General features: G+C 43.5%; 2 protein-coding genes across 9 annotated transcripts in view; both read right to left on the reverse strand.

Annotated features, from left to right (window-relative positions):
- Positions 1 to 360: 360 nt before the first annotated feature.
- Positions 361 to 12,270, reverse strand: ZDHHC23 (zDHHC palmitoyltransferase 23). 5 transcript variants are annotated; one of them, XM_072964989.1, is made up of 5 exons: positions 11,872 to 12,270; positions 11,066 to 11,235; positions 8,420 to 9,130; positions 6,840 to 6,998; positions 361 to 4,975 (listed from the first exon to the last, which is right to left on the reverse strand). In XM_072964989.1, exons 2-5 carry the CDS (start codon positions 11,206 to 11,208, stop codon positions 4,708 to 4,710), a joined length of 1,281 nt encoding a protein of 426 aa, XP_072821090.1. In that variant the 5' UTR covers positions 11,209 to 11,235; positions 11,872 to 12,270; the 3' UTR covers positions 361 to 4,707. The 5 variants fall into 5 exon arrangements, with proteins under 5 accessions (XP_072821090.1, XP_072821084.1, XP_072821082.1 ...); XM_072964983.1 differs by having other exon boundaries at positions 6,840 to 7,007; positions 11,872 to 12,269; XM_072964981.1 differs by having other exon boundaries at positions 11,066 to 11,339; positions 11,872 to 12,011.
- Positions 12,271 to 12,900: 630 nt separating this feature from the next.
- GRAMD1C (GRAM domain containing 1C) overlaps positions 12,901 to 24,097 on the reverse strand; it is an 87,117-nt gene continuing 75,920 nt past the window's right edge. For all 4 annotated transcript variants that reach the window (XM_072965007.1, XM_072965000.1, XM_072965013.1 and 1 more), the window contains 5 exons: positions 23,251 to 23,427; positions 22,072 to 22,129; positions 20,002 to 20,112; positions 19,683 to 19,788; positions 12,901 to 14,594 (listed from right to left, as the gene is read on the reverse strand). In XM_072965007.1, coding sequence (XP_072821108.1) covers positions 14,514 to 14,594; positions 19,683 to 19,788; positions 20,002 to 20,112; positions 22,072 to 22,129; positions 23,251 to 23,427 — 533 coding nt within the window. In that variant the 3' untranslated portion in view covers positions 12,901 to 14,513. The remainder of the gene's footprint in view (positions 14,595 to 19,682; positions 19,789 to 20,001; positions 20,113 to 22,071; positions 22,130 to 23,250; positions 23,428 to 24,097) is intronic.

Here is a 24,097-nt window from a genome sequence, read left to right on the forward strand (position 1 = left end):
CATTCTGATTGGGCCAGCGAGGACATTTTATCTACTTTCACAACCTTCTAAAGAGACACAGGAAAATAACTTAGAAAATGACCTACTTAGTAAATAACTTAGTAAATGACCTATGTTTCTTGCTGCAGTATCTTAAAAGATATGGTTTAAAATGGTACTGCTAATGAAATGCCCAAGTAGGCAGTATTCCTGGCCTACAGAACTGGAACGGTAACCATAAGGAAAACAGTAGCTCAGGGGTAGGGACACTCTAAATCCATAGGATGGGGACATCCAGGTTGCCAAAGAGGCAGCCCAGCCCTAAAGCAGGCTTTTCTTAAAGCTGAAGAGTTCAGGAGACACACCAAGAAACATCAACACTTTTCCTTAAAGAAAGCACTTTATTTTCCATTTAAACAACTTGGTCACAGTACATTATTTCACATAAATGGCAGTAATTTTTTAAATCTCCATTTAAAAGGCCTTGTGTCTGAGTCTGAGGTGATAAGAGGATATGATCACAAGTACAAAACAGTGCAAAATGTTCAGCCCACGGCCTCCAGAGCTGGCTTCGGAAATCCCCTTTAATGGTGCTGAGCCAGTTACATTAAATATGAACTCTAACACGGAATTTAATATTCCATAAATTTTCCTGGCTTTCCTTTAGTCTGTCAGACCCAGAAATGTGGTCAAATGAAAAGGCTCCGAAGCCCTAACAACTCAAACCATCACTCAGACCACAGGACGACAAGCTGAGCCCGCCAGCTGTGTAATGTGGCATCTGGTCAGGGGTGTCGTCTGAAGAAACAGAGTTTCAGTTGCATCGATAACTGAAACAGACTAGCTCTAGTTTTAAAGCTCTGCTTTGAAAGAATGAATTTTCTAAAAGTGAAAGGCGCCATCAGGAAGGCTACAGTCGTAAAAAGTCACAAGCCCAGCTCAGCAATAGTCACAGCCTCTGAGGAATTTGTCTCCGTGAACTATCCCATCTTTGGCCTACTGCTGCTACTACAACGAAACACTTGGGGAAGTGGGGATAATTGTCCATTAGAAACAGGACTAAATGTAGCTGATTTTGCAAAAAAAGTTTGTATGAATCACAACAGGTATCCACAAGAACGTAACGAATTTTACTCCGCATTCAGTGAAGCACAGCTCACTCTCGCCCCGCATCACCTTTGCAATGTCTCAGACTAAATGGCACACCCGCCAAGCTGCTGCTGAGAAAGCCAGATTCCAAACAGGCGCCTCAAACAAAAGTCTCCATTATGCATTTCTTCTTTGAGAAAATTCTCCTTTTTAAAATGCAGTGTACCAAAATGTGGCTAAAATGAAGCTGTCAGTATAAACCTACCTAATTTAAAGAGATCCTTAAACCTCACGAAACATTAATTTTTCAACATCCTGGTTAAAACTGTGCTTCTAGATACTCTTATTTTTGCTTCTATTAATTGTTTTATAATAAAAAGCTAGTGTCCTACCCAAAGGAAATAGTCTATTAAGCAGATGGTCACTATTACAGAGAACCTTACCAGCATTGTGTTTTCTGGCAGTGGAAGATTCTAGTATAGAAGATTTTCTCTTGCTAAAAATTTTAGAAATACCAAGGACCATTGCATAAGAGAAAGTTTGTAGCAGTCTTTCTGCTAGGCAGATGGTGCAGTGGAAGACAACATGACTTCATCCACCAAAGGAAGCCACCAGTACTTGGGAAGCAGATACTGACAGTCTCGTAAACACAGACACACAGGTGCCTGACATGAGCAGCCCAGGGCCCTAAAACACACTTATGGCTTGACTTCAGCAGCATCAAGATACCTATCAAAGAGGTGCTGTTAATGGTCAGTTCACTTCAGATGGGCCCAGCTGGAGCCACAAAGTACTCTTTGAGCATCATAACATTTCTAAATATTGAAGGATTTTCTTCCTTTGTGCAATCCTGATCCTTAACTATTTGAACCTCAGATCTTCCAAATGGACTCATTTCTCTTCCCCAGGAATAGTACATGGCCTGAGAGTAATGTAAGTGGTCAGAATATAGTAGATCATTTACTGAACTCCACATCCAGTATGTTTATTAACAGAGGCTGAGGATGCGGGGTGAAAGGAGGGAACCCACTTTTTTGAAATATGTTGGGGGTGCTGCTCCTATGGCCAAGACACTGCTGGTTATAGGTCTGGAGGGCAATTCCCCACGGCCACCATCACCCCATGTGTCTCTGGGACTCACTCGTTCAGAGGCCTTGTCCTCTGAAAGGACAAAAATCCCTCTAACAGTTCCAGATCATACAAAGGCTTAAAAGTCCAGGAGTACCGACCAAGGAAGTCCCCAAGTCTACAGAAACAGCTCACAGATTGCCTCTTGTTTGCTGCTCTTTTTGGTGCAAATACTTCAATAGGCTTTTACGTCTACAAACCCACTGAGCTTTTCAAAGTCTTGAGCTTTCTTCTGTAAGCTGCCAATCATGAAGTTCTCAAGGAACTTCAAACAAGCACCTTAACTCCAAGCCAGAATAATACACAGGGAGTCCTCATCTGAGTGAGTTGCCCCATCCCGGTAACCCCGTTAGGGGTGGTGGTTATAAAAGTGGTATCATTCCTAATTCCGCCAAATGGCTGGTCTCCTGGGTGCTCTTCATCGTCAGCACATCACATTTTGATTGTTAAATATCTGGCAAGAGGCCAAAATTGCTGACTATATTAACACTTCTATGAATTTCATTATCAATCACTAGACAATCAGATTTGGCTATACATCTGGCACTCAAGAGACTACAAGCAGAGATTTCAGGCCACGTGTGCTGTCTTTGACATTACTGCCCTCTCTCTGATCTCAAACCTATATGGAAAGGAATTAATTTTATCAGCTCCAATGTTAATTCCAAATGAATGCTTGATTCTGGGCCAGAGATAGGGCATCACTGTACAGTAAACCACAGACTCAGCTAACATCCCCACACGTGTTCTTTGGCTCATCCCTGTGGAATACAGAGCCTCTCGTTCGTTAAACAATCCGTCTCTGGGGAGACCAACAACAAGCTTGTATAGCAACGTGGTGCCTGGCTTAAGGACAGCCCCGATAAACGGCAGGGCTAGGGATGGTGCTGCAGAGGGTAGAGTCGTAGAAGTAGCAATATTTTTTCTCAACCTTTATAAACCTCTTGCTACAGCAGCATGCACAGAAAGACTGAAAAAGCTGGCAATATTTTCCCCATATTAAGCTATAAGCTAAGGCAAATGTAATGGCTCATGAATTCTTTGAGGTTCCAAAAAAACGTGCATGTACAGAACCAAATATTCCAAGAGGGTTTGCTTCCCATCTGAAACTGCCTCATCTTAATTCGGTGGTAGCACAGACCCACTCTAAATATTTAATCCTTAACACGTTTTTCCTTTTGAGATATGATTAAAGAAACAAGTCAGGAAGAGCTAAGGAAGAACAGTAATCCATTAATTAGTGGAAACCATATATGCCCTGTTTCTTCTCTCCTAGTGAGATACTTGTATCTCGAGAAAGGTATATGAGAAGTCATGTGCAAGTTAAGTGGGAAGGCGTCAATCAGCCTCTCAAAGAAGAGTTCAGACCAGAATAACGTGAACACCAGAAGGCTGGGTTTTGCTATATTACTGGTTAGCGCTATTACTGACAGTGTCTGAATTACTTACATGAACAAAAAAGTCAAGCCCTTGATATTAACCAGCCACCCTGCCCAGGAAAGAGTCAAATGTTCCCCACAGGAGTGTCTGTTCTCACCCAGCCATCGTCACAAGTGTGCTAGCACCTGACCAGGCAAAACAAGGAAAGGGAAAAAACACTGATGCCTAGTGGAGTTACTCAGAGTAAATCCAAACAGAATACATACAGAAGACATAAGATAAATATAAGAACTCATCACCTAAACTCATGACCACTCACTGTACATTATACTAGCAATAATTATAATTATTATCAACTGTCCTTCCAAGATGAGACGACAGCGTAAATCCACCTGGTCATCTTCTACCCTCTTTGAGTAGTTAATGTCTAATACTTCAGAAACAGAAGTTCCCAGAACTGTACAACATGGTATTTGGGGATTTTTTTTCACTGAAATGCTGAAAATGGATTACTCTAATAATATTGGCTTCAGTGTTCTGGCCTACAAACATTTTTTCCAGTCTTAGGATTCTCCTAATAGTACTTCATGCCTCTCTGGTGCTCTAGTCGTTTTTCAGCGCTTTCCACACACCTCATCCCTCACGTGACCCTCGCGTTACCCCCCCCCACCCCCAGCCACTCCGTGAGGTACCAGGGCAGGCATCAGAACCCCATGTGACAGATAAACCTGAGACTTGGGGAAGTGACTCAACTAAGGGTCACATGGCTGTTAGGAATTGAAAGAGACTAGAACCACCCTAATGCAAAGCCCCCCCCCCCGCATACTAATGAATGGGAACTGCTTCTATCAATTTGTGCATCAGCAATCACACCCTTTCAACTTCCGGTGACTGAGTTAGTTAATAAGGTGACTGGAAAGGAATGGCTCTACTTTTACTGCTTCAATATAAAAATCTCTTAAGTTGTGAAGTCAGAAAAATTAATTTCTTCCCAGTCCAGTGTCTAAACCTGAGCATGGCCCTAAATGCCTTTAAGAAACTGGGGATAAACGCGAGCATCCTGCGTGTACTGAAGTGCACGATGCAAGGGAGCAGAGCGGGGAGCCACCCCGGAGCCGCACAGAAGGCACTTCAGACAATGTCCTCAGCAGGGTGGTGGAAGGGGTGTGTGCCCAGGGTGGAGAACTGGTGCCAGTTCCGCAGGAAGCCCCGACTGTACTGGCCTGTGTCCACGACGAGCCCGCAGAGCAGCCGGCGCCCCGTTTTCTGCCGAAGGGCCTGCTGCACTTCCCTCTCGGTCACATTGTAGCTGATGTTTATCAGCTGGATCAGGAAGATGTAGGCCATGCCCGCTGTGATGATCACAGAGTACCACACGCAGGTGAAGCACAGAGCCGAGCTAGGAGGGGGAAGAGGCGGGTCAGGGCTGCCCACTTCACAGGCAGGGAGCTGTCCCCGTTGTGACATTGCACACATGCAGGACTTACTCCTAAGGCCTCTGGCGCCTTCCCCTCACCCCAACTGGAAGATACTTTTCTATCCCCGCAACACCAACAGCCTGCTTAACTCAAGACTGCTAACATGCTCTGTTTTATAATTATTGGGGACTCTCTTTCTAGTAGGTGATACTAAACAATGACTGTGTGCATTTTGCATCCCCCACACACCCAACAAACTGCCTGCCATCACAGCATTCAAAATGTGTTTGTTGAGTGAATAATCCCTCAATTATTCTTAACTCAGAAGAAAAGGCAGGCACCATGAGATTGCTATAAACGTCCTCAAGGAAGCTGGGAGTGCGAACCCAGGAACAGCGCGGAGCCGCACGTCTCCGTTCTTTTCGGTGCGACGCTGGTGGACGCAGGTAGGACCGCTGCCCGCACCAGCCGCCCTCCTCTCAGCGGCTCTGGAGGAGCCCCTGCCCAGTTCAAATCCTGCTTCCTAAACCCACACAGGATCACACGGGACAAGAAAGCCCGCCAGCTTATTAATAAGATGGTGAGAGGCTGCCTGTTCCTGTCTGCCAATTGATTATTTTCAGTCAAATGTTTGCAAATGAGATAGCAGGAAATAAATTCAGAGTCCTCACTTGTTAAGCTGAAAGGGACCTCAGATGATTAAACCACCACAGTTAAGCCCCATGAGGAGACATGAATTGCCTGCCCACAGCAGTGAGAGCCAGTGGCAAGACTATGTTCCTCATTTCGTTTACGTGGCCCACAGAAGTCTAGAAAACCCGTGCTTACAAACAGACACGCTCTGCTCTCGGACACTTATCACAACCCACTAAGAAGAGTAGTTACTGAAGTATTTTACAACCTGTGAGACTCAGCACCGAGGAGAAAGGACCTTAACCTCAGGAGGAGGGCCCATCTATTCCAGTGCCAAGAACGTCTAGATCTTTAATGGTGACTCGTAAAAAGAAGTGCCCGCACTGAAAACAGTGAGAAGAAAGTAAAGGACCTTGGGGGCAGAGCTGCCCCAGCTCAGACAGGGGACTAGAGCCCCACAGGGCACCCGTGTCAGGAAACTGCTGGAGGGGGTGAAACAAAGAACACAGGTAGGGGTGGGGTGGGGTGGGGCCTGTGGCTTTGGGGGAGGGGGAGGCTGGGCCAAAGCTAAAAAATTCCAGCTTCTGCTAAAGCACGGAGATCTTCACACTATATAAATGTGCCCCAACCTAAAAACGCTGAAGGAAATTTTGACCTAGATACCACAGTAATCATGAGTGGTGATTTTTTAAAAAAAAGTAGAACAGGAGAAACCAATGGAGGTTAAATAGAAAAGAAAGGTCACAGAGATTGTGAGCACTTCACTAAAGCGTCAGAAGCAGTAAATCAAGATTGGGCTAAAAAGCACCAGGAAGCAGCAGTCAAGTGAGGAGTTCCCTGATATTCAAGACAAAAGAGACCCCATACAACACAGAGACTGGACACTGCTACTTCAGTTATCATCTCAGGTCCGCCGTCACTACCTCGAGCATGCCAGGGGTCATTTGACTCTGCAGACCCTGAGTCAGTCTCGTCCTATGTGGAGAGCACTAGTTCCTCACTTTCTAAGGTCAGCGTTCCTTCTGACATCCCCCTAGAAAAATGCTCATGTCCGCCATACAACCGTGCTGGCAATTTCAGGGATACCCAGCATCCCAGAGCTGCTCTGTTCTGGGTGAAAACGCCCCACCTAGCAGCAAATCACAGCCCTGTACTTCACGGCAAATCCACTCCCTCCTCCGGGGGCCCCTGTGCATGGTATCCATGTCTCACCTGTAATTTGCATAAACTCCAGGGCAATAGAAGAGAGCTGTGAAGACACTTCTGTCTCTACAAATGGTGTCCAAGGTCAGTGTTATCCCGTACATCGAGGTGAGCAGGAAGATCAAAAGGGCAAGTATAAATGCTTGATGATTTGATTCTCCGACACAGCTATTTATCCTCAAAACAGCACAGGGGAGAGAAAAGCAAACATGTTTTAAGAAGTTCTCTGTATAATTCACTTATAAACAAGAAAGCTTTTAAAACAGGGATAATGTGAATTTCAGTTTTAAAAAGTAAGTTTTCTTGTTTTTCAATTTTAGGGAATTAAAAACCTGTCTGCTGAGAGATACAGTCTTCTATTCTCTGCTCTTTGCAAAGAGAAATCTATCATTAGTTTAAGGACAAGCACAGGATGCCCCAGTGGGCAGAGACCAGCTCACAGCTGAGGCTGTCAGGCCCTCTGCAAACCAGCACTTGTTAACGGGCCCCCACCACCACCACCATCCCGCATGCACACAAACGCATGCACACACACACATGCACACACACATAGGCACACACAGGCACTCATGAGGATAAATGAAGACAGAGACGAGGAAAACCTAAGAATGAAAACACCTGTTTACTCCTAAAGACAAAGCCCCAGAAAAGAGCTGTCCCTGGGTCCTGTGCCCTGACCTTGAGGTCCACTCCTGTGCCCTCCCGGCTGTCTGCACCCTTACCCTGCCCCACATCCCTTTCTGAGGAGACCAGAATCCTAGACGTAAAAGGCATAATTCACTGACCACAAACACCTCAAGAGTGATAAAGTTGCAAACAGCTACTTAAAGCGTTCACATCTGAATTAATCATATCCCTTTAAGATTGACGCAGTTGTGGGGAGGGTATAACTCAGTGGTAGAGTTATATAAATAAATAAACCTAATTACCTCCTCACTTCCCCCTCAACAAAAATAAAAACCAAATGGCATGATTTGTGCAGTAAAGCTGCAACATTTTCTTTAAAAGTTGTACTGCACATCTTAGGGGCCTCACGTATCCTCATCTGTCACTAGCCAGCAGGGAGGTACCAAAAAAGCCTACCTCTCCACAAATAACCAAATAGGGACTATCTGGCAAGGCTTTCACTCAATAAGGTAGACTAGAAATCCCTGGTAGGATCAAAATGATGAGGGATGTATACATCGTCAGAGGACAAGAGTCACTTTAGAATACAGGAAAACACTTCCTTGATCTCTGTGAGCATGGGGACATACACCTATACCAATTCCGAAAAACAATCTGTAAAAAAAAATCTTTCAACTGTAGATACTCCTCTCTCAGAAAGGAGAAGAAAAACGAGGGGCAGCTCAAAAGAGAAAGCAAAAGGGGAAAAAAAAAAAAAACCTCAGGAAATGACTGAAAAGAACTAAATTTGTGAAACTTGAAAAACTGATGACTAAGTGGGAACATCAGAACAGCCCACAAATATCCACAAGGTGTAAAGCCGGGAAGGAGAGAGACTTGAGGACGGCACAAAGGGAGATCAAGCCCGGCCAGAATCGCATGTGAATGTACCCTCCGCAAGCCTCCATATTTCTCCAACATACCAGACACAGTGGTGATCCATCCTCCTCACACAGACGCCGCAGATCCGGCAGTGCCACGCCCGGGCCGGCCGCACCAGCTGGCACCTGGCACACCAGTCCTCCTTCACCTTGGCGGGGCTGCCAGCCGCTGTCCTGCAGGAGCCCTTGACCTCGTCCTTGGGCATGCGGTTGTTGAGACCGCCCGACAGGTCCGCGCCAGGGAACCCTTTGGTCTTGTCCGGCCCTTTTCTGATCAAGCACTCAGTCTGGCTGCCGCTTGGAGACCTGTCATTGCTCGCTGGGTGTCTGAGGTAGCCTGGATTGCCCTTGGCTCTGTACAAGGCGAGGAGTATCAGAAATAACCCGCAGGTCAGGAGAGCCAGCCGGGTGGGCCCCACACGCCCTTTGGGGACCACTTCCTGCAGGAACACGTAGTACATGTAGCCCAGAGAGAAGAGTCCGAGGCTCAGGAAAAACAGAGTCTGTTCTTTCCTTCTGTGAGTGAGGTAGTAGTACCACAGAGCCAGCACAGGGAGGGAGGTCAAAACCACCACCCCCAGGAGGAAGTGCCAGGAAGCCACGCGGAGGAAGACAGGCAGCAGGAAGAGTGGGGGGAGGATGCTAATGTTAACTTTTCTGGCTCCCCTGAGCCAAGGAATTCGGAGGCGGTCAGAGATTGTATCCATGATTCTTTCACAGGTCTCTGGCCCCACGGACTTACATGTGATCCATCTATTCAGAAAGAGCACAAAGAGAAGGCGCTTCACATGGGTTTGCTGAATTAAAAACCACTCAACACTGTAGGCCAAACAGCAGATAAGTGATAAAGGAGCCAAAGACCAAGCATTCTACCTCCTTACTACTAACCATGAGCTTTTCAGATTCATGTTTCACTTTCTAATATGAATGAGAAGATAATGCTTAGGTATTTAACAGTTAAAACCACTTCTCCATGAAACAAATACATAGGAATACATACATATTCCATACAAGCACTGTTCAGACTCGGGTGGGTGTAGAGACATAAAAATCTCAAATTTACAATCTAGCTGTGAAAACAACACAGGAATTCAAGAAATGTTAGATAAGTAACAGCAGCAAAATTGCCCAATGAACTATTACATTCAGACAGTGTGCTTGGAGGAGAGTCATCAGAGGCGTGGGGAAGGTGGGGTCTGTGCTCGACCTTGACTGCCAGCCAGTTATCTGTACAGGTGGAGAGGGGGCAGGGAGGCGTTCCAGTGGAGACAGGTGTGTGCAGCGCAAAACCCATCCTGGGTCAAGGCAGCAAACCAGTTCCATAGGGCACAGGTCTACATAAGGAAGAGTCGAATGAGTGAGCTTGGTGACAGGTGGTACTGACTTTTTTCCACATTTGGCCTAGTAGGGAAAGGAACAGTTTAAGGAATGATACGTTGATTTTAGAAATTTAGGACTTTAAAAAATAGGGCTAGACTTGGACGTGAATGGAAGACATATAGAACACAGGGTCTGTGGAAATTCTGGAAGCTTATCTCCAGAGAAGGGTATGGAGAGAAGAGAACTCAGGGACAGCCCAGGACTCAAGGGCTGGGAGGGAGGAAGAGCCAGCTTAATGGAAGAGATGCGGACTTGAGTGATGGAGATTATGGAAAAGGCATTATTTCTGCATTTAGAGCAAAGTGCTCCATTTTTTCAGTACGGATTTCAGACTAAGTTTAAAGAACTCATGTTTAAAGACACCCGTAAGAAAGACAATAGACACTGTTAAGGAAGAATCACAAAGGGATTATGGGTACTAGACTACAGAAGTCTACAAGAATGTTTCTCATGGCGAGATTAACCCACTAAGCTCTAAGTCAGCGATTTGCCATTGCAATGATTTTTTTCAACCAGAAGTAATTATTAATGGGGAAAGCAAGTTTCCCCCATTCTTTTTCTCCCCACATTATGCTTTCCATGTGATAAAAAGTTTTAAATATATAATTATCTAGAAGATGGATAAAAACCAGATTATTACCATTTGGTACAAAGTTTTTTCAGAAATGTTAAAAAATTACCTTTTTGGATAGCAATTTCCAACACGAGATAATGGAGAAAATAAGAGCCAAATACAATAGGATCAATCAAGACAGTATTGCTGCTCATGTTTAAAACAGCCAGTCCAAGGGAGGGACATGCCTTCTGGCTGCACTTCCTCCCCAGAAACAAGGAGTGAGACTGATTCCAACAGCATGAAAATGATCTTTCAACCCTCAAGGCCTTTTGTGGCCAAGTGCAATCTGGGCCCAACGTGTCAGTCTCTGAATGCAGAGACTACTGAGAATGTAGGAACTTTCCAGTAGTAATGTGTTCATTTTAAATTTACAGATTCTGTTGGCCTGCATTTTCCATACATTTATCTTGTCTACTGTCCCTTTATCCGCCCATTGTCTCCATCATCTTCTCCCTTTAAATGAAAACTAATAATGTCTTAATAAACTGAGCTGAACAATTACTCAGTGCACTACTGAGTGATAATGTATCTTTCAAAAATCCTCACACTTGACAGAGAAGACTACTCTCAACTGTAGATAACTGGAAACAGAATGAAGAGCAAATTCCCATGCTGCGGATGGCCAAGCCGAAAGTATACGCAGTTCTCAAAAGGGCCAGTGGGGTCAGCATCAAGAAACACTCTGCTCTTACCTATCACACCCTTCATCGAGATCTTGGCAATCACACAAACAAGCAGCCACGTGGTTCTTTTCCCCATTTCGATCTATGTACTCGCAGCAGCACAGGGGCTCCAATTCAGGTTCTTCCGCTTTGTTTTTCTTCACCGGCTTCATGCTGCCCTTCTGGGTCGTGATTTCCACCTGTCACCGTGAGGCATAAAAAGCCCTCAGAAGGTAAAGGTGGAAAGAACACAACTCACATCTTGTAAACACATCCACGCCTCTCTCTGATTAACCGCCAATGCCTGAGAAATAAAAAATGAGAAGAGGGGGATGGAGGATCCCCTTTTCATCAGGCTTTTCTGGCTCGACCTGTCGAGACAGACAGCTCTAGGGCTTTAGGGGCTCCGAGCTGCCTTCACCGCGGGGTCCCCACCCAGAACAGGCGCCGTCAGGGCACCAGCCGTTCCCATAGCGACAGCCGACTACGCGGCCCGGGACAGCCGGGGCGCGGGTGGTTGCGCTCACCTGCGGGTGCGGGCTGGGGAGGGCCGAGCGGTCCCCGCCCGCAGCCTGGGCGTGGGTGGAAACACCCTCAGGGACGCGGGCAGAGATAAAGCGTTCACCTGCTGGAGCCGGCGAACGTCCCCGGCTGCTGGGGCCGGCGACCCGGCTCCGGAGAGGCCACCAGGCGCCCGGGAGGCGCCCGGGGTCGCCGTCCAGCCCGACTTCTCCGTAGCGAGCTGGGCGCGCCTCTCCCGCCCCCGCCAAACGTGAGGACGTGGGCGGGCCGTGAACACCGCCCCGCCCGAAGAATGACCTTGAGAGGGAAGTTACCTGCGCTCCGGGGCCAAGGTGAGGCTGAAGCCAAGGAAGCCAAGGCGGAGGGAAGAAGGGTCGGCTCCTCCGGAGGCGCGGACACGTCTCCCGGTGTCTGCTCCGCGGGGCGTGATGGCTGGAGTCTCCGGGCCTCCGGCTCCACTCTGCCGCGCTCTCGCCGCCGCCGCCGCCGCCCACCTGTGACCACAGCCGGCCGCCGCCGCCGCCGCCGCCGCCGGGGCGGTGCGCCCGCCTCCCCGTGGCGTCCCCGCCGCCGCCCAGCCCGCAGGGCTCCGCGCGGCAGGTCGGCGCGCTTCCGGGTTCCCCGCCCCCAGCGCCGGGGATCCCCGCCCGCCCGCTCGCACGTGCAGAGCCCGCCGGCGAGGCCCCTCCCCGGCCCGCGGCCCTGACGCCTGGAGGAGCGGTGGAGCGGAGAACGCGCTCCCGGCAGCGGGCCCCGGAGGCGGGGCGCAGGGCTGGCCCCGCACCTCCGCCCCGCCCTTCCCCAGGGGTGGCCGCCCGGACCCCGCCCGCCCCGCCGGTGCCCGCTGGCGGCGCGTGGGCGGGGCAGCCTCCAAAGGCTTCGGGTCCGGGAAGGCGCCTGGACGGAAATGCGGGAAACCCTGGAACCCAGAGAGTTTCCGAAGTACGTGAGACCCGTGGGTCGGTTTGCCTTCATTCAGACTCCAGCAACAGGCGTTGGGGGAGAGCTCCATTGCAATATATTACCGCCGTACCGCCCCCAAATTCGCTACCTTTTCCTTAAAGGCCCATCACTGTCCCTGATGTGTTAGTTACCCAACTTGTTCTTTTTCATGATTTCTGGCGAGCAGTCGCTACACTGGACCAGCAGGCCTATCTGGTACTTTAGTTCCAGCAGGCTGCATATTTGAAATTAAACTGTCGTAAGAGAAGAGTCCTAAGAGTCCTCTTGAGATTTTATTTTTACACATTTTTAAAAAGAGTGTAGGCCCATGTATATGTTTTCACTAAAATAGGCCTTCTAGATTTGGGAGGGTTTAACAGAAAAAGAAGAAAAACAACCTAGAGATTTTAAGTTTTATTGATGTCTAATTTACATAGGCTCAAATACAATTAATTGAATTCTGCATACATATTTAGTCATAATTTATAAAGCGACTTACTTTGGTAATTTTCTTTGAGGTATTTAATGAAGTACAAGTTTTAAAGAAACATCACAAAAACATGCAACTTGTCACTGATCATTTCTGTGAATTTAACAGAGAATAAGATTTCAAGTTGACAGTCCAAACACTCTTGCTCACAGCCACACACTTCATAAATCCTTACCAAAAAAACTTCCAGGTAGGTACACTGGCACCCCAAGGTGAGTTAATTGGGATTCACCTAGAGAAACCCATTTCCCTCTAATCCAGTCAATATTTTCATTCTCTACCCACATCTCAAAAATGACTTTAGCAATCCATGTACTTTGCGTGACTCTGGGCAAAAAAAGCAATATTTAACTAAAGGCAATTGTTATTCAAACAGTGAGAATATATACAAATTATTCTGCATTCTCCTTCTCTTGTTCCAGCAACATCACTTGACTTGAGACACATATGCCTAAAAAGTTTTCATGAAAGCTAATGTATGACTTACAACTCGTCAGTGCACTTGTATTGGGAGATGATGCCCCTCAAAGTCTTTATTAAAGTGCTAATGTTTGTGTCTGGCTTATAACTTACTGACTAAAGCCACACACATGAATGAGTAAATAAAGCCTTACGTGGCTACTTAAAAGTAATCCACAAGTTATTTTCAACCAGATAGCTCATTTCCACTGTGAAAGTTTGCTAAGCTGAAGCCAAGCTTAGTTCAAGTATTCATTTGATCTGTCACTAAATGCCCAGATTTTAACATAATCTTCTGGTTTCTAAAACTCAGAGCATGGTTCTTTGTTCTGAGAGTTGGTATCCAACATGTTCCCTTTTCCAGAATTGACTCTTCTGCCATTTGAGGTATGAAGAGGCAAGATAATCTCATCTTTGATAGCTAACGGAAGAAGAAACACTTACTTCTTTCAGAGAGATACAACATGGCTTGAAGAATCTTTCGGATCATAATCAACATGCAGATTCAAAGGGTCTGACTACTGAATTTGCATGATACATAAATGAAGACACGGCAGTATTTACAGTACACAAACCTCTGAACATTATATGCCTGAAAACTGATCCTTGAAAGTTAGTAATGATTTAAGAGATTTCTTCTTATATTGTCTTCTTTATCCTCTCCAATGTAGCTCAACTGTGAGAGCAACCTATTGGATGCATACTGGTTCTGTGCTAACAGATAAACGTAAAGCATCAAACTTCAGACCTCACTGTGAAAACGAGGCCATACTGCTCAGTTCAGAATCTCTTTTTCTTTTTGTATCGCAGAAATTCAAATCCCCAAATATCTCACACTTCACTGGAGAAATTCACAGCTTAGAATTACGTATAAAGAAAGGACGGTTTCTTAAGGCCATTAGAGACTAATTCTCAAATGTTATTAAAAAGAATGTTCATATTAATATGAATAACGAGAAAATACAGAAATATTCCTATGACGATTGAAATCCTTCATCCTCTGGTTTTCTTCAAGATGTTTTCTTTTGGTTCCAGGTATTCCTACAATTTCAGTCCTTAAGATCACTAGCTTTCGACAACCAGGCCGGTCTTGTTCTTATTTAGTAGCTCAAAGGTTCTTTGAAGCATAATGAGTGAGCTCTTCAACTGCAAAGATAATTTTCAAAATCAGATTGTTGAAATGTTTTGATTATTTGTATGCCAAGAGTTTACATTTAATAGAACCTTGTTTTTACTGGTGCCCAAACAAAAGACTGACTGATTCCTCAGGGTATCTGTCGTAGGACTGCTGCAGTTCCTCCCACGTGCCCTAGCACTGCCCATCTTCCTACAGCGTACTGCTGTGTGCGCCACCTCCCAGTAGGTCTATTCATCAAATTCTCCACGGCGAACGGTTTGTTTTCTTAAATGGTTTCTGAAACTGCAGTGGTCTCCTCACTAGCCCCTAAACAACTCAAGTTCCACATCCCGTCCTTTATTTGTTCTTAGGCTCATGTTTGTCTTCACCTCTCAAACTTATTGTACCCCCTGTTTCCATGTAGTTTTCCCTAATCGTTCTGCCTCTAACCTCCCAAAGCATTACTACTTACTTTGACACTTAATTTTATACTTGTTCAATAGTCTTTAACAATACACATAGATATCTGATTTCTCTAGTAAAACTGTAGGCAACTTGAGAGCAAGAATTAGGTCTTATTCTTTTTTGTGTTCATTCGTCCATTCATTCATTCAACAAATATCCTTTGCTTGCCTGTGACATGCTGGGCACTGTGCTAAGCACTGGGTATATACAACGGTGAACCAAACAGGCACTGTCTCTGCCTTCATGGGACTTGCAGACTAGTGAGGGAAACAAAACTAAAGCAAATAATCGCATATGTATATGTGTTTTTACACACTGTATTAAGTTTTTGACTTAAACAACAGGAGGGTGATAGTATCATTTTCTGAGATTAGGTCAACTAGAGGAGAAATGGGTTCGATTCAGGATGAAAACTGAGTTCTGTTTTGGATACAATTAGTTTGAGATGCCTGGTTAGCATCCAAGCAAAGATGCCAAGTCGGCAAGCTGCTGTCTGAGTCTGGTGCTCAGGGAAGAGGTCAGGATGAGAGAGATGCTTTGGGAGCCATTGACACATGTGCTTTTCCAAGTTAGGGGAGTGGCTGAGATCACCTAAAGGGCAGCAGAGGAGAAGGGAAACCAATCTAAGGCAGAGCCTGGAGCACTGGGTCAGGACAAGGTCAGGTAGAGGAGATGGCTATAACCAGCAAAAAGCAATTTTACATCGTGCTACGTGAAAGAAGCCAGGCATGAAAGACCATATATTATATGGTCCTATTTATATGAAATGTCCAGATAGGCAAACCCACAGAAAGAGAAAGTAGATTAGTGATCACCAGGAGCAGAGAGAGTGAGGGATGGGAGTGACTGCTCATGGGTACAGGGTTTCTTTTAGGGGTGATAAAAATGCTCTGGACTTAGATAGTGATGATGGTTGCACAACTTCATGAATATACTAAAAATTCTTTAAAAGGTGAATTTATAGTATGTGAATTATATCACAATAAAGCTGGGGGGTTTTCCATAGTTCTAAAGAAGGCAAGATTAGATACATTTCAAAAAAGGAATGATCAGCTCTGTCAAATGCTGGCACTGTAAGATGAAAACTAAAAAAAGGTACATTAACTTTAAAAGCCAGAGGTCACTGGGGAACTTAGCTTGTGCAGTATCAGCAGAAGGTATGGGGGAACAAGTCCTGGCAGGAGTGGGCTGAAGACTGAGTGGATGAAATACGTGCATCCAATTTTGCTCCCTCCTGAAACCCCACCAAGAGCACAGTAAAGGGATTTTTTTAAGGCATAAATCCACAAGGACAGGAAAAACAGAAAAGGTAACAACAGTAACACAACTTTGGAAACTGGAAAGCAGACAGGTGACTTAGCAGCCCTGAAAACACTGAATCCTAAGCTAACAGTACAGAAAGCTGAAAACCAACCAAATTTACCCTGAGACATCCTCAAAAGCCCCAGGGATTGACAGGCGTCTCTGAAAGTGGGAATAAAGAGAAAGGGACTGAAATAAGAAGGACTAGCTGAACCTCTGGACATGTGGCCTCTTCTACTACCTGGGCAGAAGCCTAAAATTTTATTTTCTGGAGAGGATAAAACAGAGGGTCTTTGACTATCTGGCCAGGAGGACACCAAGACATCTTTAAAGACACTGTACCAAAAATGGGGATTATACAAAAATATGTATATTGAAAGTTGGGACCATCCCTTTGCCCTGCCGTCTTCCATCCCTTACTCTCATTCAGCTCCTAAAGTGCTGGCAGCCAGCCCTTAATCCTTCAGATAGGAGATTGGAAGAGTCTTCTCTGTGGAAACTGACCAGTCCAAGAGGAAAGACCTAAAGATACTGACATCAGGATTGCTCAACCAATGGCCCAGCCAGGTCTACCAAGAAGTTCAGGGTATACCAGTCGGACCCACACAATAGGAACTTTTAATCCACACAGGCAGACAATAAAGGACTACAGACATCTAAAGAAATCCTCTAGCCCTAAGGATAGAAATCAAAACAGGGGGAAAAGATCTTGCTGGAAAGCAGGTATGCAAGAAGAAGAAGAAAAAAATTTTTTTAATTATCAGTAATATGGTCAGAGAGAAAGATATTATAGTCACTTAAAAAGATCACAATGCCAGTTGAAAAAAGAAAATTCAGAAAACAGCTCTTTGAAATTAAAAACTTGCCAGCAAAAATTGAAATGCTTGATAGAAGAATTTGAAGATTAAGTTAGGAAATCTCTGAGGAAGCAGAACAAAAGGGCAAATAGATGGAAGCTGGAAAGAAGAGGTAAGATTAGACAACCTGTCCAACAGACAGCCGATGTCTGATTACGGGCGCTACAGAAATTTGGGGTGAGAAAGTGGGGGGAGGAAGTCATCAGCCATACAGCTCAGCATTTCCCAGAACAAAAGGGCCTGAGTTTCCAGATGAAAGGATCAGAAATGAGAGCAGCCTCAGAATTCTCAGTAGCAAACACTGGGGGCCAAAAGGCCATGGGGCAATGCCTTTCATGTTCTGAAGGCACGTTATTTCCAAGCTAGAATTCTATCCTCTGTCAAACTATTCATCAAGGAGAAGAGTAGAATAAAAACTTTCCAGACAGATGAAGTCTTAAAATACCTACCTGCATACCCTCCTTCTGCTAGAGGATATGCTCCATGAAAACGAGGGAGGAAACCAAGAAAGCAGAAAGCAAGGGATAAAGGAAACAGGGACCCCAGGATGCCAGCTGTGCACCTGCAGAGAGGCCATCGGGCCTGCCTGGAGCCAGGCAGAGGCTCCATGGACAGAGCATCTAAGTGACTGAAGATTATGAGAGGAGGGGGAGCATCGGGATGAAACACTTATAAATAATATAATAAATGAATCGACTGTAATAAGACAATTTCAGGGGTAAGAAAAAGCACAGAAAAGTAAAAGTAGTCATGGCCTATACTGTGGCTCAGCTCAGAACAGTAAACTTACTCAAAACAAAGCCAACACTGAATACTGAGCTAACCAAAACTGTAACTTCCTTGGGAGGATGGGGGAATTAGAAATGGGAGCAAGAAGAGGTAAAAGAAAACAAAATCCTGGTCTTCCAGAATAGGACGTCAAAAGATAATGTCTAAAACTGAACAATCAGGAAGTATCAATACATGCTTGTTGTTTATAAACACGGAGGTGAACACCCAGAGAATGAACCAAAAGAGTTGAAGATTGTTCTCTTTGGGAAAGAAATGGAGCCCAGGGTACTGGGGTTGCTATTTTTCTGAACAAACCTTGTAGGACAAGTTAACTCTTTATGTGAATGAGTGATTTTGGCGAAAACAAAACCTTTAAAAAAGTGATGAGTTCTAAAGGATGTAACAGTGACAGCCAGAGTAGCAGCTCTGGGAGCTTGACTGTGAAAGGGAGCAGAGATGGGTGAGTGGGTAGAGAAGGATGTGGACGACATGGGTGTTCTAACGGAGGAGGTGAGGGAGCGGGGGCTTGTGCGGATGGTAAAGATCCAGCTGAATGAGGGAGACTGAAGATGGGGAAGCGGGAGGGGTGATGGATGGAGTCTCCTGCCAACTAGTGTTGGGACTTGCCTCCAGTCGGCAGAACAGTGCCTCTAACGGGAGCGCAATATAGGACAGGGGTGCAGTGTTACACAGGTTTGTAGATTTGGTTACAGAAGGAGAGGGAAAGCCTCTTTTCTCCTTGTGGCATAGCCATTAAGTTAAGAGTCAGAGGGAAAGGGACAGAGAGGATGAAAGGGAAAGTGAGAATATGATCTATTCCCTGCTAAGTGGGAGGAGAAAGTTGCTAACAGGAGATAACTGTGCATCTGAAAAGCATGAGTTGAAGTTGTAAACTTTGGTGGCCTGCATGGTACCCTAAAGTATGCTCAATAACTGAATTTTCAAAAAAACAAACCAATGCATAGAAGAAAAGGAAGGAAGGAAATAAAATTTTAACAGTGATTACGTCTGAATACTAGAACTGCAGGTTTCTTCTCTTCAGCTATTCTCTATTTTTCAATTTTGAAAACTACTCATATTGTATGTGATGATGGAAGTATTAATCTTTATTTTTCAAAGGGAATCCTAAGTTTTGGTTTGTAGTACCAAGCAGTATATATTGATGACACTATGTTCAAGAGATAACACTTATAGCAAAACATCAAAATAACCTAAATGCTCATGGAGAACTGGTAAAATAATTTTGGCATACATGCACAGTTGAATTCTATGCAGCTGTTAAAAGAGGAAGCACTGTATATGCTGGTATGGAAGTTTCTCCATGATACATTATTAATAGATAAAAACAAAATAATGAGCATTGCATACAGTATCTACCATTTCTACAAAAAGAGCTAATATGAAGTATAAAATTTTATATAGAAGGATCAATAAAAAGAATGTGGTAGATGTACACAAGCTGATATGGTAACATCTTCAAAATATACTGAAAAAAGAGAGTATGCAATGGTGAGTATAGTATGCTCCCATTTTGTAAAAAAAAAAAAAGGACAAGTGACTATATACATAAAAGGCATAATTCAGAAGCTGGTAAGGACAGTTGCCTCTGGGAGGGGGATTTCTTCAATTAAAGGGATAGTAAACACTCCGTCGCAACCAGAGGGGCAGCTGACCCGCACTGGGGTGAGAGCAGTAAGTGCCGTGGTACCCAGAGTTGCCGACCTGTTCAAGCATCACAATGGACTCCCGGAGCACTCCTTTTAAATGATGGGCCTGGTCTGTGCTCTTTCGAATTTCTTCTGTTCTTGACACCATATTGGAGGCCAAACTGAAAGAAAAATACCATCTTAAAAATCGAGGGAATAGCTTCTAGTCTTTCATTTCAAGAAATCATCAGTGCCCTATAAGTCTGCAGACAAAGCAAAAAAGTTTATGACTGCAGAATAGTTTGGTAGACCAAAACCTCTAAAACTGGAGTTAAATTTTATGCAGCAAAGGCATTATTGAAATAATAAGAGGTTGGGGGGAAGAAAAGACTTACTTTGAAGATTTCTCTTCTCGGAGGTGAAGGCGGTAAAAGGACTGAGCAGCGGATTCTATCTTTGACAGCTTCAGAAATAGCGTCACATTCAATAAAACCAGCAACAGCAAACTAGGTGGCACAAATCACACCTGATTAATCTGCTCTTATTCAGACCCAAAGCATTGTTAATACAGAATATACATGCAAAAGCTTTAAAAATGTGTATTATCCGTACTAGTTTCCAATTATTATTATTTAAATCAAGTATTCTTATTTTCTTTTATGAAATAATTACTTTTCAGTATTAAGTGGATGTTGAGGGGAAAGCTGGAAGGTAATTAGTGACAATGAAGTCCTCAAATAAGCAGACTGGGATTGACCGCGACATCTCTTCTCTCTGCTAGGAAGCCCGGCCAGTGCTGACGTGTGACCACCAGCTGAGAAATCCACCGTGTTAGCTTTCAAGATCTATTTTTGGGTGCTTTTGTCTTAAGTAATTACACAGGCATAATACTGCACTTCAGAAAGGAAATGATCAATATGGATTTGATCTTAGGTAGACTGTGATGTACCTCTTATTACCAGTGGAAGCCAAAACAAATTTTATAAAAATCACCATTCAGCAAAATTTCTTCTAGTTCAACTTAGACAAAGTGTCAAATCCCAAACATACATTAATGGTGTCATATATAGAATGTTACGTGTTAAATGTACTTACTCTGTTGGTTCTCACAGAAGCATTTCAAATGAATGAATGTATCTCTAATTACACACACATGCACATATATAAGTGGCATCATATCTCTCATCTTTTCTGTTAAAATATTGACTTCCCCTTAAAAATACACAGAATTCACCTTTGCCCATCCAGAAGAAGAAATTTCCTACATGAAAACTAAGGTAGTAGCAAGAAAATCAAATCTATGAAATTACTGTGGCACTGAAATGGTATATAGACCAACAGTTCAACATCTGACTATAAATTTTCAGCAAAGTAATACAACACATCACAGATAACATTTACTATTCAAAACTGTCATAGCAAACCAACTGAAGCAGAATGTAGAAACCATTTATAAAACTCAAAGACACAACAAACATTTTCTATGTTCTCAAGTCAATAATTAGGAAGAACAGCTGATATAAGAACTTCATTTCAAAAAATACACAGAGTGTATCACCCAGTCAGAAGCAATTCTATCAAATCTGATGGACTACCTCATGATTCGAGCACAGTGGAGTGGGTACAGCTCAGCAGTAGAGTGTGTGCTTAGCATGCACAAGATCCTGGGTTCAATCCCAGTACTTCCAATTAAAATAAATAGGTAAGTAAACCTAGTTACCACCCCCCTCAAAAAAAAACCCAAAAAACAAAAATAAGCAACAACAACAACAAAGAAAAAATTAAAAATAAAAAGATTTAAAAAAAAACATTCAAGTACAGCCATGGAGATAACAGTAGTCTAACTATGACTGGCTGAGTAGATGCCAATAGAGATTCAGACTCACTGCCCCAGTATTTCTCGCCGTACGATCCTTGGGTCGCTTGCACCAGAATAACCTGCGTGGTGTGTTTTAGGTAAGTACTCATTCCAGATCCCTACTTGAGACCTACTGACTTACTCTGTAGGATTGGGGCTGAGAAAGCTGTATTTTAGCAAGTGATTCTTAAAGGGTAAGGACCTCTGGTCTAAACAGAGTGAAACAGCATTACTGGGATTTCCCCAGCCTGAACGTATAAATGTTGCCTCTACATTTAGGGAACTTGCCGTAAAAACCTACGATGGTAGAAACAAATCAGATTAGTTTAAAAAACAAAAACATTTACTGAGCCTGTGTTTGGTATTCCCTCAACTTTAACAGTTACTCTGAAAATCATTCAAAAACTATCAGACCAAAGCGTATAAAATTACTGGTTTTACAGGTCAAAATTGTTCAAATAGTGCAATCTCTATACAATAATACAGATACGGTCAAATCCTTTTGAAAACCATTAAAAGACAAGTGAAGGCACAAGTAATAAGCATTCAAAACAAATACTTACAGATTTGGATCTCCAAAAACAAACAAAAAAACCCAAATACTCACAAAATACTCATTAGCACGATAAGGATGGTATTATGGCTCTCAATTTCCTTTTTCTTTCCTGCAGATCACAAAAAAAGGCCACATTAGAATCAAAACTGTGATTATAACTGGTAAAAGTTTAATTCTACTTGAAAAAAAAAACAGAAAAGAAACTTTTAAAATTATTTGTAAAGACAAAGTGATTTAGGGTGAATTCCCTGCACCCTCTCATTTGATTTCTGATATCCTCAGTAATACAAAACAAAGTTACAAAAAGAAATCCTGTATCAGTCCTGCAAATTTGGCCTATATTACAAATCAGTTTGTTCTAAAATTAAATACGCAATGCAATATATCATGTACAATCTCTAGCTAAGTTCCATCTCTGCAAATAATATTTGAGCTAGGTTTATGTATAATGCTTCCCTCCTTAAAAAAATATTTTAATCATCCTTATCTGTCCTCTGTTGCCCAAACTTTTAAATTCCAAAATTAAAGAGCCATTAATTTTAAATGGCAGAAAAGCATATTCACACTAAGATATAGGCCTTAGAAGAGGATTTGATAATGTAGGATGAGAAGGTCTGACAGGTTCATAGCTCTGAGACGGAGGGAATAACAGTAGGGGCAGGATGTCTTCAAAATTGAGGGTGGGGAAAAACAGAAGTCAAATTCCATGTTTACAGTTTTGCTGGGCTGGCCCTGACAGTACATAAGGATTAAAAGCATACAGTCATTGTAGTAGATTCCAGGGTAGAAATCAAATGTCTGTAAATGCTTGGCAGGAAATTAATGAGTGAAGCATCCAGCAGTGGGTAACAGTGGTGGCGACTGGTGACCTGGGGGAGCGCACACTCAGTCAATGGGCAGCTACTACTAAGTTCCAACTGACTGTTGCTATGAAGGGATGTGGGTCCAGGGCTGTCATATCTGAGTTTTTATATAAAAATGTCCAATTTTTAAATTGCTATGTGGGCCCAATAAAATATTTCTTTGGCCACACACCCACCATTCTGCAACTGCTCCTTTACATTTATATTGTAGTTACCGTTAAGGAATTCAGAGTTGGACAAACATTATCAGCAAAGAAGAGGAGAAAGGGAGAGCTCCTAATTGACACTGTCATATAAACAAGAAGCATATTCTGCTCCATATAAGTAAACTGAAATCTTTCATCTCTGTTTACCAGGTAACAGCTACCTGTAATATCCCCTTTGGCATCTAAGCCCATGTCTCCAGAAGAACGCTGAGAGGAAAGTTTAGGAGCTGCTTCTGCTGTTCTGTTAAATGTTCGCCTTCTCCTTCGCAGGCCACTAAGCTTCCCAGGGTCTTCAATGGACTGATTTATCATAGATTCTTCCATTAACAAATCTGATTCTAAGAAGGAAGAAAATCTTTAAGCAGTGGAGAAACCATCTCAACTATAAGACACAGGGGGATTGGTGGTTGTTTCATTTTCAGGTTTTTTTTTTTCTTAAATCTTGGTAACTTTCTTTAACTATTACTTAGTTTCTTAATGCCTAGATTGAAACCTTACTCTTTTTTTTTTTTTAATGGAGGTACTGGGGATTGAACCCAGGACCTTGGGTATGCCAAGCATGCGTTCTACCTGAGCTATACCCACCCCTGCAAACCTTGCTCTTAATGAAAAGTTTTGGACTGTACAGTGATGAAACTTCATTATTCTAGAAAGAATGAACTGTATTATTTATAAATGATGGAATTATCAGAGCAAATTCACTGTGTGCCTTACTAAATATTAATGTAACAATTTTAGCTATGGAACCAACAGGCTACCCACTTATAGTGGATCATTAGAAAGATTTCCAAGATAGATTATAGTACTTGATTGTCAAACTCAAAGCATACAATAGTTCTAATTTACAATGAGGGTTTTCAAAAAAGGAAGCACTAGTAAAGAAAATCTGTAAACAACCAAAAAACCTCATTTTTATCATGTTTCAATCTTCTCCTTCACCAGATTTTTTATCATAAGCTCATTATCCAGTGGCCAAAGTCATTTTTCAATTTCATTTTGTTTGCTCCT

The sequence above is a fragment of the Vicugna pacos genome, chromosome 1, assembly GCF_048564905.1.
Source record: "Vicugna pacos chromosome 1, VicPac4, whole genome shotgun sequence".
Lineage (NCBI taxonomy): Eukaryota > Metazoa > Chordata > Mammalia > Artiodactyla > Camelidae > Vicugna > Vicugna pacos.

Coding starts and splice junctions, on each gene's coding strand:
- ZDHHC23 (XM_072964983.1), bottom strand. CDS start 11,208: ATGAAGCCGGTGAAGAAAAACAAAGCGGAAGAACCTGAATTGGAGCCC. Junction 9,131..11,065: donor CTCGATGAAGGGTGTGATAG/GTAAGAGCAGAG, acceptor CTTTCTGAATAG/ATGGATCACATGTAAGTCCG. Junction 7,008..8,419: donor ATGGATCACCACTGTGTCTG/GTATGTTGGAGA, acceptor TGCTGTTTTGAG/GATAAATAGCTGTGTCGGAG.